Genomic DNA, 16,161 nt, shown 5'->3' with positions numbered 1-16,161 from the left:
TCTAACTTCTGGGGATCATTATAAAACATTATTCTAACATTTAGGGATCATTGACAAAAAGTATTGTGCTATCTTCTAGAGATCATTGTTTTGGGATCATTATAAAACATTATTCTAACTTCTATGGGTAATTGGAAACACTATTATTCTAATTTCTAGGGATCATTGTTTGTAAAAAGTATCCTTTTAGGTTCTAAAGATCATTGTTGTGAAGTATTATTGTAACTTCGTTGTTAAAACGCACTTGTCTGTGTTTTTTTTCTTCAAGAATATGTTTCAATATTGGCGAGCAATTAAAAAATGCACGATAAAATCTTAGCTCTTTCGACCAGCGGGTTTGTTTTCTTCCTGACAGCTCAGTTGTAAGTTTACAATGTTTAAAATCAAGTTTCGATATCTAGTGGTTAGAAGAGCATTGATAGGTTATTGTGTGGTTTTGCTCTTCGCAACAACAAACACACCTTCACAGGTAAAACAGTTTAAATTACTTTTTCACTCTTGGGTATCTTGAGCATTGTTCGTGGTGGTGGTAATTTCAACAAATGAATTAAAACAAGCTGGGTTTGTCTGATATAGGCCTAAGGCCAAAAACTGTTTTATTATTTGTTCGTAAGCTAGACATTATGTGATATTTAACAGAAGGTTTTTTGTTCTTGTACTGCTAAAGGCTGACAGTTATATTGTGTGACTTTTGCTTTACACAAGTCACAATTGCAGCCACAATTACAAAAAACCGAAAAACACGTATATATTAATTAAGAGTTCTTGTAAAAGATCATCTCCCCAAAAAAAAAAACTTTCTGACACTTCGTAGACGTTCGAAAAGAGACAGCTTAATCAAAACTTTCTGTTAAGACACGTCAGCCTTGTCTCAGTTGAAGAACAGCGACAGTAACAAAATGTTCTTATTTCTCTGCAGCCGTCAATGAGAGGACACAGAACTGAAACAAAATCTAATGCTAGATAGTTTATTCATACGTAATCATGACACTTTTGACCACGTTAACACAAAGAAATTGCTGAAACGGAATAGTTTAACATTTCTTTTTTCATTTATAAAATTGCACAAAAGAAGTTAGTGGGTGTCAAATAATGACTTTTTTTTAGATAGAAAGGATCCAATATTTTTGAATTATTAAATAAATAATAATGTAGTACTTGTTTTTGGAATCGGACGCCACTCAAATTCGAAATACTCCAGTAATAAAATAACCCCGAGCAAGGAAGAATACATGGAAGATTCCTGTAAAAGACTAAAATGTGCTTGTTTTTTTTTTCCATCAAGATATTCTCTGTTTAACGGTTTTGTTTTTAAGTTGCTTTGTTTTCTTGCTATAGTGTTGTGAAAGAGAGTCGTTGTTTCAGATGATATAAGCTTTACGTTTATAATTGACTTATTCATATAGCAACATTGTTTTAAACCTTTCTGGAATACGAAAATCAGTAGATTACGTGAACTTACGTACATTGCAAACTGAATGAATACGATTCAATTTTGGGGCAACAGGACTCTCCAGAGGCAATGTCTTATATAGGTGAAAATCCTCGAATAGAAAGGAGGCTGTTGACGTTGGTCAGATAACTCATGCAACTTTATCAAGAACGATCTCTGTCTGGACACGTGAGCAACAAGGCGTATTCGTGCTGTGCTTTACGAAGACATTCAAGTCATGTCGCTTGACGCAACCATATGGATTTGCTTGCGAATAAACTGTTGAAAAGGGAGATTGAAGAACTGACTTCCTCGTAAACTAGATATCTTATGGAGAGCATTCAGAGAAGAGTGGTATGTTTTATACGTGACAGTCTTACGACGGAGCCTTTTGCAGTAAAAAGTAAGCATTAGGGTTATGGACAGGGGTCACTACTATATTGCAGAGCATGATTGAACGTGTTGATAGCTTTCAACTCGTTTAAGAATAATCTACTCAGCCTCTGTATTACGCGTATAAAACGTAATTATACATATTTTTAATACGTAAAATATTCCTTCCAGCAAAAATATGAGAAGAAACATAAACTAGGAGATTACAAAGATATAACAAGTTGTTAATTTTCTGTAATATGTCAAAATACCTTAAACATTTTACATTTCATTTAAAGGTGTCATTTTCACATGTTTAATCTGCAAATTTGAAGATTTTTTTTTCGTAAAAGCAAAAAAAGACAAACAAGTGAACAGAAAGTAATAATTAAATACTTTTTCATACAAAGACTTATTCAAAGTTAATTACAAAAGAAAGGTACAGTAGTTCATGATGATCAAAACTCACTTGAAGTAAATATGTTTCCTAAAGACGGCTGGTGTGTCTTTTAAAACTTGAATTTAATATAAAGCACAGAACAAGATTTCGGCCTTCTTGGGCCATCTTCAGGTTAACAAAGACAGTTTGAAAACTGATCATTAGTTGGCAGATGTCTTGGGAACGAGAGTATGAACTTTGTCAACTTAAAGATGACCTAAGAAGGTTGAAACGTTGTTTTGTAATTTATATTAAATTCAATTTTAATACCCAAACCGGCCATCTTTAGAATGCGATAAGCTGTATAAAATGGAACACACTTATTCACTCTCTAAGTTGTTCATTTCGTTATGTATTTAACCTCTTCAGGTGCGGCAGGATGGCATGGGGATGACAGTATTATTATAATAGCTGCCGCCGTTGTCGCTATTATTGTTCTATTAATCATCATAATCATCATTGTCATCTTGTTGATGAAAAGAAAGACTCGCAGTGAGTATTTGTTTGTACATGTGAGTGTATTTATTTAGTCCGTAATTGTATTTACGAATGGAGTAACGTTATCACATTCTAGAACAAAATATAAAGATAATTTAAATGCCATATATAGCCTTTTTTTTTTCTTACAACGTGAACTTTAAATTAAATAATACTTTACTATAATGCAAACGTTTAATTAACTTATGTGTAAATAATTAGAGAGAGACGTTTCTAAACATTATAATGTTATTCATATTGTTCACTGAATCCGATATCAAATCCCATATTTCTGATATCAGTTTTGTTTTACATGGCCAGCTATCAAAACTACCAAAATGTACATGAAACATGATCGACTCTTCCCTGATCGTAAATAACGAGTATGTCTAAACATGTTTATTGTGTGACATTATGTAAATATTATTGTACGTTTCATTGGAATCATGTTCTGATTCCCCAGAACAATGATATTATTGGAAAATATTAGGCCTTATATTTTAAGGATTTAAGCAACTACATATAAATACATTTTACTGTATTAAGTATATTCTGGTTGTGAAATTCTTCTATTTAAAATGTTTTGTATAGTTCAAGTGACAAACGTTAAGAATTAACCATTATATTTGTTTCATTATCGTTGGTGGTTGAAAAAAATTTAACAATAATAGACCTAACTTGGTTATTTTGAGAGGATATAATAGAACTGATAAAACACTAAATTTTCGGGCAACAACTCCATTAGGTTTCATTATTTATGTAAACCTGGTGAACGGCTGTTGCCCGAAACGTTGTTTTCGTATTTTACCAGCTCAGTTATTTTAACTTGACGAGTTTTTCATCATTAAGTTATATTTTATTCAGTTATTTTAACCTGACGAGTTTTCATCATTAAGTTATATTTTATTCAGTTATTTTAACCTGACGAGTTTTTCATCATTAAGTTGTATTTTATTCAGTTATTTTAACTTGACGAGTTTTTCGTCATTACGTTATACTTTACTTTGTGATTATTTTGTTACTAAACTATTTTCAGAGTTTATTATTCTATTAAAATTAAGTTATAACTCTGTCTACCTATCAAACATTATAGTTTACGAAGTATATATTGTTGCTCATGATTAAGCAATTTTATATTCCATAAATACATTCTTTTTCACGCTGTTGAAGGGTAACGTTTGGCATGGTAATCGATATATTTTTTATTTTACGATTAAAAATATTATTAGTCTAACATTAAGGATGTTTAGATACATATATGTTTTACAAAATATAGTTTTACTTGCATATTAATTCGAGATATTAAAGGAAGTTTAGAATATCGTATTTTTTATAATGAGCTAAGAAGTAAAAATCAAAACATGTAAGTTGAGTTTTAATTATAATTCTCATCAGGCAGTTTCATTTTCCGTTTTTGATATTATTATTACTCAATATACCCTGATAATCTGAGATTCTAATTAATTTGTACATCAAGTTTGTCAGACGTTTCTTTTCTTACGTTTTAAATAAACACAATAACTAGATATTGATTTCAATTATATGGATATTTTTTTTTATATTTTTAATTAGTTGTATTGTGAGAAACCAGTACAAGTGTTACTGCCTCCATGTTTTTTTTTTTGTCAATCATACAATTTCTAATTACATTACATAATGACAACGTGTATCTGGTATGGTCAAAATCATGGCGGAGAGAATAAAAACATGTATTATTTTAGGCTTAACAATAGATCGGTTTTTTTTTAATGCTGTACAAAAACAATTATATATTGAGAGAGGCATATCGTTAGTAAGTACTCTTCGCCTGAAACTGCTTAGATTCATATTTTGAGGACATCTGAATACATTTCTACAATAATCTAAGCCAGTTTTGTTTTCTCATCAAATGTATTTGAATCAAGAAAAATTAAACAACTTTATTTGTTAAAGATATAATTTTCCCGCACAATTAAAAGTTTTATTCACTGGAACAGTTACGCTAGAGGGCGCCCGTCCAGTTCTGTACTATTAATTCTAAGCACTTTGTTTGTAATCTTAAACGCTGTACATGTTATGATGTTTAAAAGATGCCAGTCAGTATATTAAAGAAGAAAATTACCGATCTGAAATTAGTTAAATCTGCCAGTGGGACCAAGTAAACCGACTTTAATGTTGGACATGCCACGAAACGAGTCGTTTAGTTGTAGGTCCGTTAGACGTAAACGCAATAGATAAGAAGTCTGTTCTGACGAAGCCATCCGTACGTAAGCCAGTGTGAAAGCGATAACACTGTTTTCTCGCTCGTGACAAAGTTTATATCGTCCTTTCTATCAAAATACGGTTCTAATTCATTGAACTGTAGAATTCAGATCAACAACGATGTATTAACGGAACGCGACGTATTTTCATTTTTCTATGTGTTTAAAGCATCCGACAAATTCTCTCTGCAATTTCCTTTTTCACTGTAAGGGGGTTTGTTAGAAAATCAATTCTAATGTTGTACTACGCTGATGTGAAAGCTTTTATAAATTTAACAGTTACAGAGTGTATCACCAAAAGTTCCTTTAGAGGTAATAAGTTTCGTTACAGTCTGTGCACATACTATAGCTTTAAGATATTAGAAGGAAATATAATGAGATATTACGTTTAAAACTTACGATTAAAAGATAAAATTAAAATATCAGTGGTAATAGTCAATACTCACTAATAGATACACATTATACAGACAAAGGTATCAGAACAGCACATGCCCACAGAGTGATAGTCCATACTCACTAATAGATACACATTATACAGACAGAGGTATCAGAACAGCACATGCCCACAGAGTAATAGTCCATACTCACTAATAGATACACGTTATACAGACACAGACAGAGGTATCAGAACAGCACATGTCCACAGAAAATAATAGTCCATACTCACTACTAGATACACATTATACAGACAGAGGTATCAAAACAGCACATGCCCACAGAGTAAGAGCCCATACTCAACTAATAGATACACATTATACAGACAGAGGTATCAGACAAGCACATTCCCACATATTAATAGTCCATACCCACTAATGGACACACAGTGTATTGAGAGAGGTATGAGAACAACACATCCCCAGATAGTAATACCTCATTCACAATAAATATGCATTTTAGTCGGGTGGCCAATTCTAAATTAACTCGATAACTCCTCGCAGCTCTCAAAAGTATTCAATTGAATTGGAGAAACCAGGAGCAACAGAATTAATGAAACCTTCAAATAGAAATGATATTGGATATAACAATGATGATCGGAGTGTCTAAAATGCATTATACCACTTATTCTCAATAAACTTCACTGCGAACAATGTGCTGAAAAAAAACAACAGAATAACTCCAGAATTTCTAATGTAAAATATTAAACTGATCGGCTAAAATTCGTAACTTGTAATTCCACGATGTCAATGGCGAAATAGAATGAAACCGAACTCAATTTAAATATAGAACTAAAGAACTGCACATTCACTGTATATCGAGTATATACAAGTCTGTATATCTACTGAGTACATCAACCATGATGTACACAGAAGATATACAGTCCTTTAGTCCTAATACCTGAGGTTTTACAGCATCAAGCTTGATGTACACAGTAGATATACAGTCCTTTAGTCCTAATACCTGAGGTTTTACAGCATCAAGGTTGATGTACACAGTATATATACAGTCCTTTAATCCTAATACTTGAGGTTTTACAGCATCAAGCTTGATGTACACAGTAGATATACAGTCCTTTAGTCCTAATACCTGAGGTTTTACAGCATCAAGGTTGATGTACACAGTATATATAAAGTCCTTTAGTTCTAATACTTGAGGTTTCACAGCATCAAGCTTGATGTACACAGTAGATATACAGTCCTTTAGTCCTAATACCTGAGGTTTTACAGCATCAAGGTTGATGTACACAGTATATATACAGTCCTTTAATCCTAATACCTGAGGTTTTACAGCATCAAGCTTGTTGTACACAGTATATATACAGTCCTTTAGTCCTAATACCCGAGGTTTTACAGCATGAAGCTTGATGTACACAGTAGATATACAGTTCTTTAGTCCTAATACCTGAGGTTTTTTACAGCATCAAGCTTGATGTACACAGTAGATATACAGTCCTTTAGTCCTAATACCTGAGGTTTTACAGCATCAAGCTTTATGTACACAGTATATATACAGTCCTTTAGTCCTAATACCTGAGGTTTTTTACAGCATCAAGCTTGATGTACACAGTAGATATACAGTCCTTTAGTCCTAATACCTGAGGTATTACAGAATCAAGCTTTATGTACACAGTATATATACAGTCCTGTAGTCCTAATACCTGAGGTTTTACAGCATCAAGCTTTATGTACACAGTATATATACAGTCCTTTAGTCCTAATACCTGAGGTTTTACAGCATCAAGCTTTATGTACACAGTATATATACAGTCCTTTAGTCCTAATACCTGAGGTTTTTTACAGCATCAAGCTTGATGTACACAGTAGATATACAGTCCTTTAGTCCTAATACCTGAGGTTTTTTACACCATCAAGCTTGATGTACACAGTAGATATACAGTCCTTTAGTCCTTATACCTGAGGTTTTTTTACAGAATCAAGCTTTATGTACACAGTATATATACAGTCTTGTAGTCCTAATACCTGAGGTATTACAGCATCAAGCTTGATGTTGTAAAACCTCAGGTATAAGGACTAAAGGACTGTATATCTACTTTGTACATTGAGCTTGATGCTGTATTGCTCAGGTATTAGGACTAGAGGACTGTACGTCTACTTCAAGACTTTCAGGTATAGTTTACAACTTATATCCGTTAAGAGTCTTAATGGTAGTGAAGACTAGTAATACATATACGTTAAAGAACACATACTATACTTCATGTAGTGGAGAGGATTAGAGTTAGTTGTTCCTTTAGCTGAAAACGTGCTTTTTAGAGTCTTTCGGTGTGAAATTGACAATGCTGTTGCGCATTGATTACTTTTAGAGATTTTTTTCGTAATAGATTAAGTTCCTGAAATGTTTATTTAAAGTTCATCTGGACGTTTTTACCTAAATTAGCTGTAGTAATTCATTTGTTTATTGTAAAACGTGTGATATAATTATTAAAATTTGTTGGTTATATTACACTTATTCAAGAGTAAATTGTTATAAAAATATACGTGGTTGTGTGATATTTACAGCCGGTTCCAAAGACACTCTGGATGAAAGGGAAACGTAAGTACCTCATACTAACACAGTTTGAAACCTTAATATGTAACAGTCTTGCATGTGTTTGACGAATAAGTTCCCTTTCACTCATGCACCCATCTAAAATATATGTTACTTTTACACGGACACGAAGTGAGCAATAGAGCTTGACTAAATATATATAGAATGATAGAAATGAAAGTTGAACACTGATAAGTTTTCATTAAAATGTATTATAAGCGTGAGTGTTTTGATTTTATAAAATGGTTCCTTGCCACCTGGTAAACTTTTATTGATAAATACAACCAAGTATAATTTTGTTGTAACACTTTATAATAATAGAGGTAAACTATTATATCCTCTACCAAATATTACAATTACTTTTAGTCCAATCACATACAAGGACTTTAGAGAGGAGAGAAGACGTGAAACTGAATTAAGGTTGTTATTTAATCTACTATATTCTTGTATAGGTTTATATTTCCAACGTGTGGCGAAGTGTACTTATATGATTTATCGCCCCATAATTTAACGAACGAATCCAAGCTGTGTTTGATCATGACAAACAAAGAAACCGCGTGATATGTTTGATCGTATTTCAGTTGAAGATATTAGTCACTTCCTCTCTGAACACCAAAATTCCTACGGGTGTAGAATAATGAAGGCTGTCTTCGCATTTACTTGTTATTGTGCCCTAAAGAAAGACCACTGAAAACGCATTCATTATAGGAAAAGAATGTCAATCGTTCAGGGTCAGGTCAAAATTATTTAATGTCGATCAGATGGAACAAAGAAAGATATAGCAAGCGAAATTCATCTGTATTAAAGTAGAAAGGTATGACAAGAAACATGTCTTACGAGATCCATCTGTATTAAGGTTAATATATCGGAATCAATACTTAGATTAAAATATTCCTAACCTGATAATGACCGTAGGTTGAAACATTGTTACTTGTTTGGTATCTGGAATAAAAGTGTTCAACATAGTGGCTATCTAAACTTGACCCCTAACTCTGCTACTGTAATATCCATATTAGTCGTCTCTACTTCAAGTGGATTTTTCGAATTGAATTGAGATATATTTTGTGAATAAAATCATCCAATCACAATCATGAAATTGAAACCCATGTTTAATCTATAATATCTCCCTAACTTGTACTGTTATCAAGGGACTCACAATACATACAATATTTTATTATTAATAACTGTACCATTGTGATATTTCAATTGTTGCTTGCACATTAAATATAACATTTTTACTAGTTTTTAATGGATACGTTGTTTTGAGCCAGAAATCTACTGAAAATGGGTTATTCTCAATAGATATTTGATTTAAATACCTGTTAACTCACTATAACGAAACATACCAGATACGTTTATATTTGCACGTGCGCTTTGGCTCACTTCCTAAGATGTATATAGAAATACTCGATGTATTAACTTGACTGTCTTGAAAATCCTTAAGTATTTATGTATTATCATGGTCTTGAAACCTTGTTTTAAAACTGAGTAGATACATACGCTTTTACTAAACATTTAAAATTTTTTAGTAATACGCTGTAAGTAGGCTCCACTACTAGGCACGTTTCACTGCGAAGCCTTACTTTCTTCTAGCCTTACATTGTGTAAGTTTAACCACAGCATGTGTTTTAACCAATCACTGTGAAGAATTTCCTTCTACATGGCTTTGCATGAGTTCTGTTTTTGCTGTAGACCAGAGGGTCGTGTGCAGCCTGCAGAAGCTACACCTGTTCCCAAACCTGGGTTTCGTAAACCTTATAATACAAACGGAAGTCCAAATCTCAAAAACGGAAACACAGGTTTGTATGTAGCTACTATTAGTTCATAAAGTTATAGTTATGTCAATTAAAATAAAATATAAATAAAGTTAATTATCTGTTAGGTTAAAACTTAATTCATATTTGTAGGAGATAATACCTTGGAAAGCTTAACTGCTTCCAGATATCCATTTGTCTAGAAATCTGAAATTAAACTGTCTGAAATTAATTAATGAAATCCACGCATGCAACTATAAATACATGAATAACATTGTATTATAATGACCCGTGCTGTGTAATAAGCATAATAAAGTAGTAACGTAATAAGAAATAAATGAGAGAATATCCATAAAAGATAAGCTTATAAAGAAAACATTAGATAAATATCTTATACCTATTAAACCGATTTGTGTTTTTACAAATCGTGTTTACAAACTATTACAGAAATATTAGCTACTCTCTAACTTTACATCTGCATCCAAAAATGCAAAGTATTTATACAGGAGGTTCGTTAGTACTAGTGGAAATCGAGATATACATAACAAAGACATGATATATGATTAATTACCAGACACAAATTCTGAATCCCGGAATTATAAGCTAACATCAAATGACTGTTACATGCTGGGCAAGCTCATCCAGAAAAATTTTCGCACGTTATTAAAGACTGAGAAAGGTAAAAAAAAAAATGTTGCTTGCATATCCACGTAAAAAGGAGACACAGAACTCCAAAACAAATATGTGTATGTTATATTTAACGAGATTAAGAAATAGCTGATAGACTCTTGATTGCTACTTCTAAGTATAAGTACACTTGTTTTTAAATAATTAATTTTCAGCTAGATAAAAGTATTCAGAGTCCAAAGCGTAACCTCTATAAAGAAACGTGAATTAAAATCTGATGGGTAATAAAGTTTTAATTTTGTTTTTTTTCTTTCGATGGTTTCAGCATTATTTTCAAAAATTATTATTATTTTTTCTCAAATCACCTATAAGAGAATATTGTATCTAAGTTATTAATCAACTGAAACTAGTTTATTAGAATAAACGTACAATAACAAAAATAATTATATTTCTTTTACGTAAAATTTTCTGCGCCTTCGAAGCTTTTCATTTGCAAAGAGGTCAGTTGGAAATTATAAAAAAAACAATGTAAGTTTAGGTTCTGCAGAGTGATTAAGAGAGACTGGTTGAATAGAAAGGAAACGGTTGGTTCTTTACTTTCAAACGTCTCTTTTAGTTTCTATAGGTATAATTAATTTTTTTCATTTAATAATACCAATAATAAACTGATTTAACAGTAATAGTTTATATGATGTAAAATTAACTTGTAAGCTTTAAGTCTAGCTCAGTGGATGAATAGTTCTTATTTAAATTAATTATAATTAATGAATGATAACCAATATTCCAAAGCAATGGACAATAGAAATAAAGGAAACAGTTCCAAATCTATAGCTAACATAAAAGTATGGTCAGAAAGAAATGTTCGTATTTCAAATAACTATATGTTAATAATATTTCTGTTAGGGACTGAACGTCATTAGGGAAAAGATTGATCAAGGTAAATTTTATTCACGGAGGTATAGGTATGGTTAAAATAACACACACCTAAATCAAATCTTTATTATAACTGTCACCACATCTGTATCACCCAAAGCGTACAGATATGGTACAGAAAGATTAAAATAACACACACCTCAATCAAATCTTTATTATAACTGTCAATATTATAACTATCATCCAATACGTACAGATATGGTACAAAAATGTTAAAATAACACACACTTAAATCAAATCTTTATTATAATTATCACTTCATCTGTATCATCGAAAACGTACAGATATGGCACAGAAAGGATAAAATGACACACACCTAAATCAAATCTTTATTATAACAGTCACCTCATCTGTATCATATAAAACGTACAGATATGGAACAGAAAGGTTAAAATAACAAACACCTAAATCAAACCTTTAGTATAACTGTCACCTCATCTGTATCATCCAAAACGTACAGATATGACACAGCAGGTTTAAAACATCATACAATAAAACCATTTGGGTTAAAACAAAGGTCTTCTCATTTCGATATTTCAAAAATACAGATATGGCATTAGGAGTTTAAATAACTTTATTTTGTTTGGTTATTACTACTACAGTAATATTTGGTTACTATTACCACAATAATATTTCGTAAGTAATACTACAGTAATATTTGGTTACTATTACCACAATAATATTTCGTAAGTAATACTACAGTAATATTTGGTTAGAGCAACAACTGTAATATTGGATAGTACAACTACTGTAATATTTTGTTAGTACTACTACACTAATGTTTGGTTAGTACTACAACAGTAATATTTGGTTAGTACCACTACAGTAGTGTTTATTAGGAACACTACAGTAATGCTTGGTTAGTACTACAACAGTAATGTTTGGTTAGTACTATTACAGTAATGTTTGGTTAGTACAACAACAGTAATATTTGGTTAGTACTACAACAGTAATATTTGGTTACTACTACTACTGTAATATTTGGTTAGAACTACTACAGTAATGTTTGGTTAGTACAACTACAGTAATGTTTGGTTAGAACTACTACAGTAATGTTTGGTTAGTACTACTACAGTAATGTTTGGTTAGAACTACTACAGTAATGTTTGGTTAGTACTGCTACTGTAATGTTTGGTTAGTACTACTACAGTAATGTTTGGTTAGTACTACTACAGTAATGTTTGGTTAGCACCACCACAGTAATGTTTGGTTAGTACTGCTACCGTAATGTTTGGTTAGTACCACAACAGTAATATTTGGTTACCACTACCACAGTAATGTTTGGTTAGTACTACTACAGTAATGTTTGGTTAGTACTACTACAGTAATGTTTGGTTAGTACTGCTACTGTAATGTTTGGTTAGTACTACAACAGTAATATTTGGTTACTACTACTACAGTAATGTTTGGTTAGAACTACTACAGTAATGTTTGGTTAGTACTGCTACTGTAATGTTTGGTTAGTACTACTACAGTAATGTTTGGTTAGTACTACTACAGTAATATTTGGTTAGTACTACTACAGTAATGTTTGGTTAGAACTACTACTGTAATGTTTGGTTAGTACTATTACAGTAAAATTTTGTTAGTACTACTACAGTAATGTTTGGTTAGTACAACTACAGTAATGTTTGGTTAGTACTATTACAGTAAAGTTTTGTTAGTACTACTACAGTAATATTTGGTTAGTACTACTACAGTAATGTTTGGTTAGTACAACTACAGTAATGTTTGGTTAGTACAACTACAGTAATGTTTGGTTAGTACTATTACAGTAAAATTTTGTTAGTACTACTACAGTAATGTTTGGTTAGAACTACTACTGTAATGTTTGGTTAGTACAACTACAGTAATGTTTGGTTAGTACTATTACAGTAAAGTTTTGTTAGTACTACTACAGTAATGTTTGATTAGAACTACTACAGTAATGTTTGGTTAGTACTACAACAGTAATATTTGGTTACTACTACTACAGTAATGTTTGGTTACTACTACTTCTGTAATCTTTGGTTAGAACTACTACTGTAATGTTTGGTTACTCTTACTACAGTAATGTTTGGTTAGTAATATTACAATAATGTTTGGTTACTACTACTACAGTAATGTTTGGTTAGTAGTACTACAGTGATGTTTGGTTAGTACTACTACAGTAATGTTTGGTTATTACTAATACAGTAATGTTTGGTTATTACTAATACAAAAATGTTTGGTTAGTAATACTACAGTAATATTTGGTTAGTACTACTACAGTAATATTTGGTTAGTACTACTACAGTAATGTATGGTTACTACTACTACAGTAATGTTTGGTTACTACTAGTACAGTAATGTTTGGTTACTACTAGTACAGTAATGTTTGGTTATTACTAATACAGTAATGTTTGGTTATTACTAATACAAAAATGTTTGGTTAGTAATACTACAGTAATATTTGGTTAGTACTACTACAGTAATATTTGGTTAGTACTACTACAGTAATGTTTGGTTACTACTAGTACAGTAATGTTTGGTTAGTACTACTACAGTAATTGATTGGTACTAATACTACAGTAGTATTTGTTTAGTTTTATTGGTGTAATATTGTGTACAGGCTGAGTATTTATACACTGTTTCATTTCTTCTTCACTACTTTATTGTACGTTATAATATTTTACTGTCTCTGCTCTGCTGTGTTCATTTTATATTAATTATCTTCTAGTCGCTTTAGTCTTTTCTACTTTATCGTATTTTACTTTTTTCTACACTGCTTCTTTTACGTTAATTTATCGTACTTTATTTTCAACTAATCTGGTAATATTCATTCTAACACTTCCTTATTCTACACTACTCTATTTTCCTTTATTTTACTCTACACTTCTGTGTTGTACATTACTATATCCTACTATACTTTTTTGTACTCTGTATCACTGCTTTATTTTACCTTACTTTACCCTATTTTACTCCGTTATATTCTGCTTTTTTTTACTGCTATGACCTACTTTTCTTTTTTGTACACATTTTATTGTTGTCTTTTCTATCTATTTTACTCCAATATTCTATTATATATATTCTATTCTACTTTATGTTCTATATATCATTCACGTCATTCTATTCTACACGATTGTAATTTATCCACATTGTACAACTCTGTTATCTATGTTTCTGTGCTCTGATCTCTTTTTTAGTCTACCTTATTTTAAGAACTTTTTAGTTTGCCTTATTCTGCTCTATTATAGATTACTTTACGCTATTCTTCTCTGCTCTATTTTAAACTATGCCACCTTTTGTAATCTATTACACTGTATTCTACACTAGTAAATTTTGAAATGTTTTATCTATTGTACACCACCTGGTGTACAATATTTTATTTTAATTTTTATTTTATTTTTCACTTTCAATCTGTATTACGTTATTCTAGCTCCAAACTTTCTTTATTGTTTAACAGTAAGATTCAGTATAGCTTTTCAACCTTTATGTTGCTTTGATTTCAAGAATTATTATATAATACAAAATACAGGGTGGCCCGTAAGTCCCTACCCATCCATATATCTTATGTATCCAGTGTATCTGTGTGCTGTCCCTCATTCTCGATGCATAATATTATGCACAAAACGCTCTAGAAGTGTAAATGGGCTTACATCGGCCATATTTCTCTGACAAAAAAAGAAACACATTCATAATACATGCGTAATTGAATATAACATAATAACATATGGATGGGCTGGTGGATATACGGGCCACCCTGTATATAAGAACTCTTTCTAAAGCAAATGTAACAAGAAACCGTTTATAATTGAGGTTTCCCGACACTCAAACATTTACAAGTTATTAACAGAATGTACTTACCTATTGACAGTGGTCGTTGTACACAATTTAGACGAAACTTAATTCGCCATAAATCAAATAGTTAGTAAGGTGTGACGAACTTGTTATTGTGCAATGCTTGGGAGTTCGAAAACTTTACGGTCATGTATAAAATTCTAAATCAAGTTCTGGTTACTCTTCGGTGAATAGCTACTAATAACTGCTAAATTTTTATTTGAGAATATCAGAAGCAAGCGGTAAATATAACAATATTTAAAGAAATTATCATTATTTCGATATATAGGTTCTGGCACTCCCAAGAAAGGTAAGTCTGACGGTGATCCAGTTTATCAAAACGTCACCGAAGCAGACAAGAAGGAAAACGGATCACCTGTGGCAGAACCAGAAAGCCGGCCCATGTACGAAAATATTAAATTTCACCAAAAAGAACCTAAAGGGGTAAGTCAAAATAAATGATGTTAATTGTGATTTGTTCATGTTAACAAAGCGTTTGTAGAACCACAAACTTGGACAAAGGTGCCCATCAGTTGTCTGACCACCCCTCTCTCGGAGAGTCAAACATACACTTGATGATGGGCTGTACAACCAAACCACACAGCGTTTTGATTGGTGTGAACACTGGTGACGGTCTCAAATCTTTTCGTCTATCCAATTAACTGTCATGTGAGACATACGAATCAGTATTTGTTTGGATTAGTTTTGGCATGTTTTCTTTCTTTCTAATACCAATCTATGTTTGTAGATTCTAAAATAAGTAATTGTATTGGGACAAGACTTGAAAAAAAACAAAGTAACAATAAACAATTAATATTTGAGTGCATGTTTGTCCGTTGGTTAAGTTTATAAACTATGCCCCAATAAACTAGCTTATGAATAATAACGTGACAGATTATGACCGTTTAACACAGGTTTCGTTCTGTGTTCCTCTGTTTCAGTTCGTCATTAATTATGCACGTGTTTCTACAAAATTAATTAATATTAAGTTTTTTATTTTAAAATGTCATAATTTCATCAATTTTAATCAACGTCTTCAGCAGTGCACGAGCCTAGTTTATAACGAACTAATTTCATTCACGCTTATTAAAATATTCACCCGGATGT

At 31.6% G+C, this 16,161-nt stretch overlaps 1 protein-coding gene across 5 annotated transcripts in view; it reads left to right on the top strand.

The window, feature by feature from the left end:
• The window catches only part of LOC143231669 (hemicentin-1-like), a 180,556-nt gene that overhangs the window by 149,252 nt on the left and 15,143 nt on the right, over positions 1 to 16,161 (top strand). For 3 of the 5 annotated variants that reach the window (XM_076466244.1, XM_076466243.1, XM_076466246.1), the window contains exons 11-14: positions 2,613 to 2,735; positions 7,915 to 7,948; positions 9,635 to 9,741; positions 15,344 to 15,498. In XM_076466244.1, the coding sequence (XP_076322359.1) occupies positions 2,613 to 2,735; positions 7,915 to 7,948; positions 9,635 to 9,741; positions 15,344 to 15,498 (419 nt within the window). The remainder of the gene's footprint in view (positions 1 to 2,612; positions 2,736 to 7,914; positions 7,949 to 9,634; positions 9,742 to 15,343; positions 15,499 to 16,161) is intronic. The other 2 variants (XR_013017105.1, XM_076466245.1) reach the window with 2 other exon arrangements.

Source organism: Tachypleus tridentatus, chromosome 11 (genome assembly GCF_004210375.1).
Source record: "Tachypleus tridentatus isolate NWPU-2018 chromosome 11, ASM421037v1, whole genome shotgun sequence".
NCBI classification, from domain to species: Eukaryota; Metazoa; Arthropoda; class Merostomata; order Xiphosura; family Limulidae; genus Tachypleus; species Tachypleus tridentatus.
Note: the sequence above shows the minus strand (reverse complement) of the source record. Positions and strands in the feature narration are given on the sequence as shown.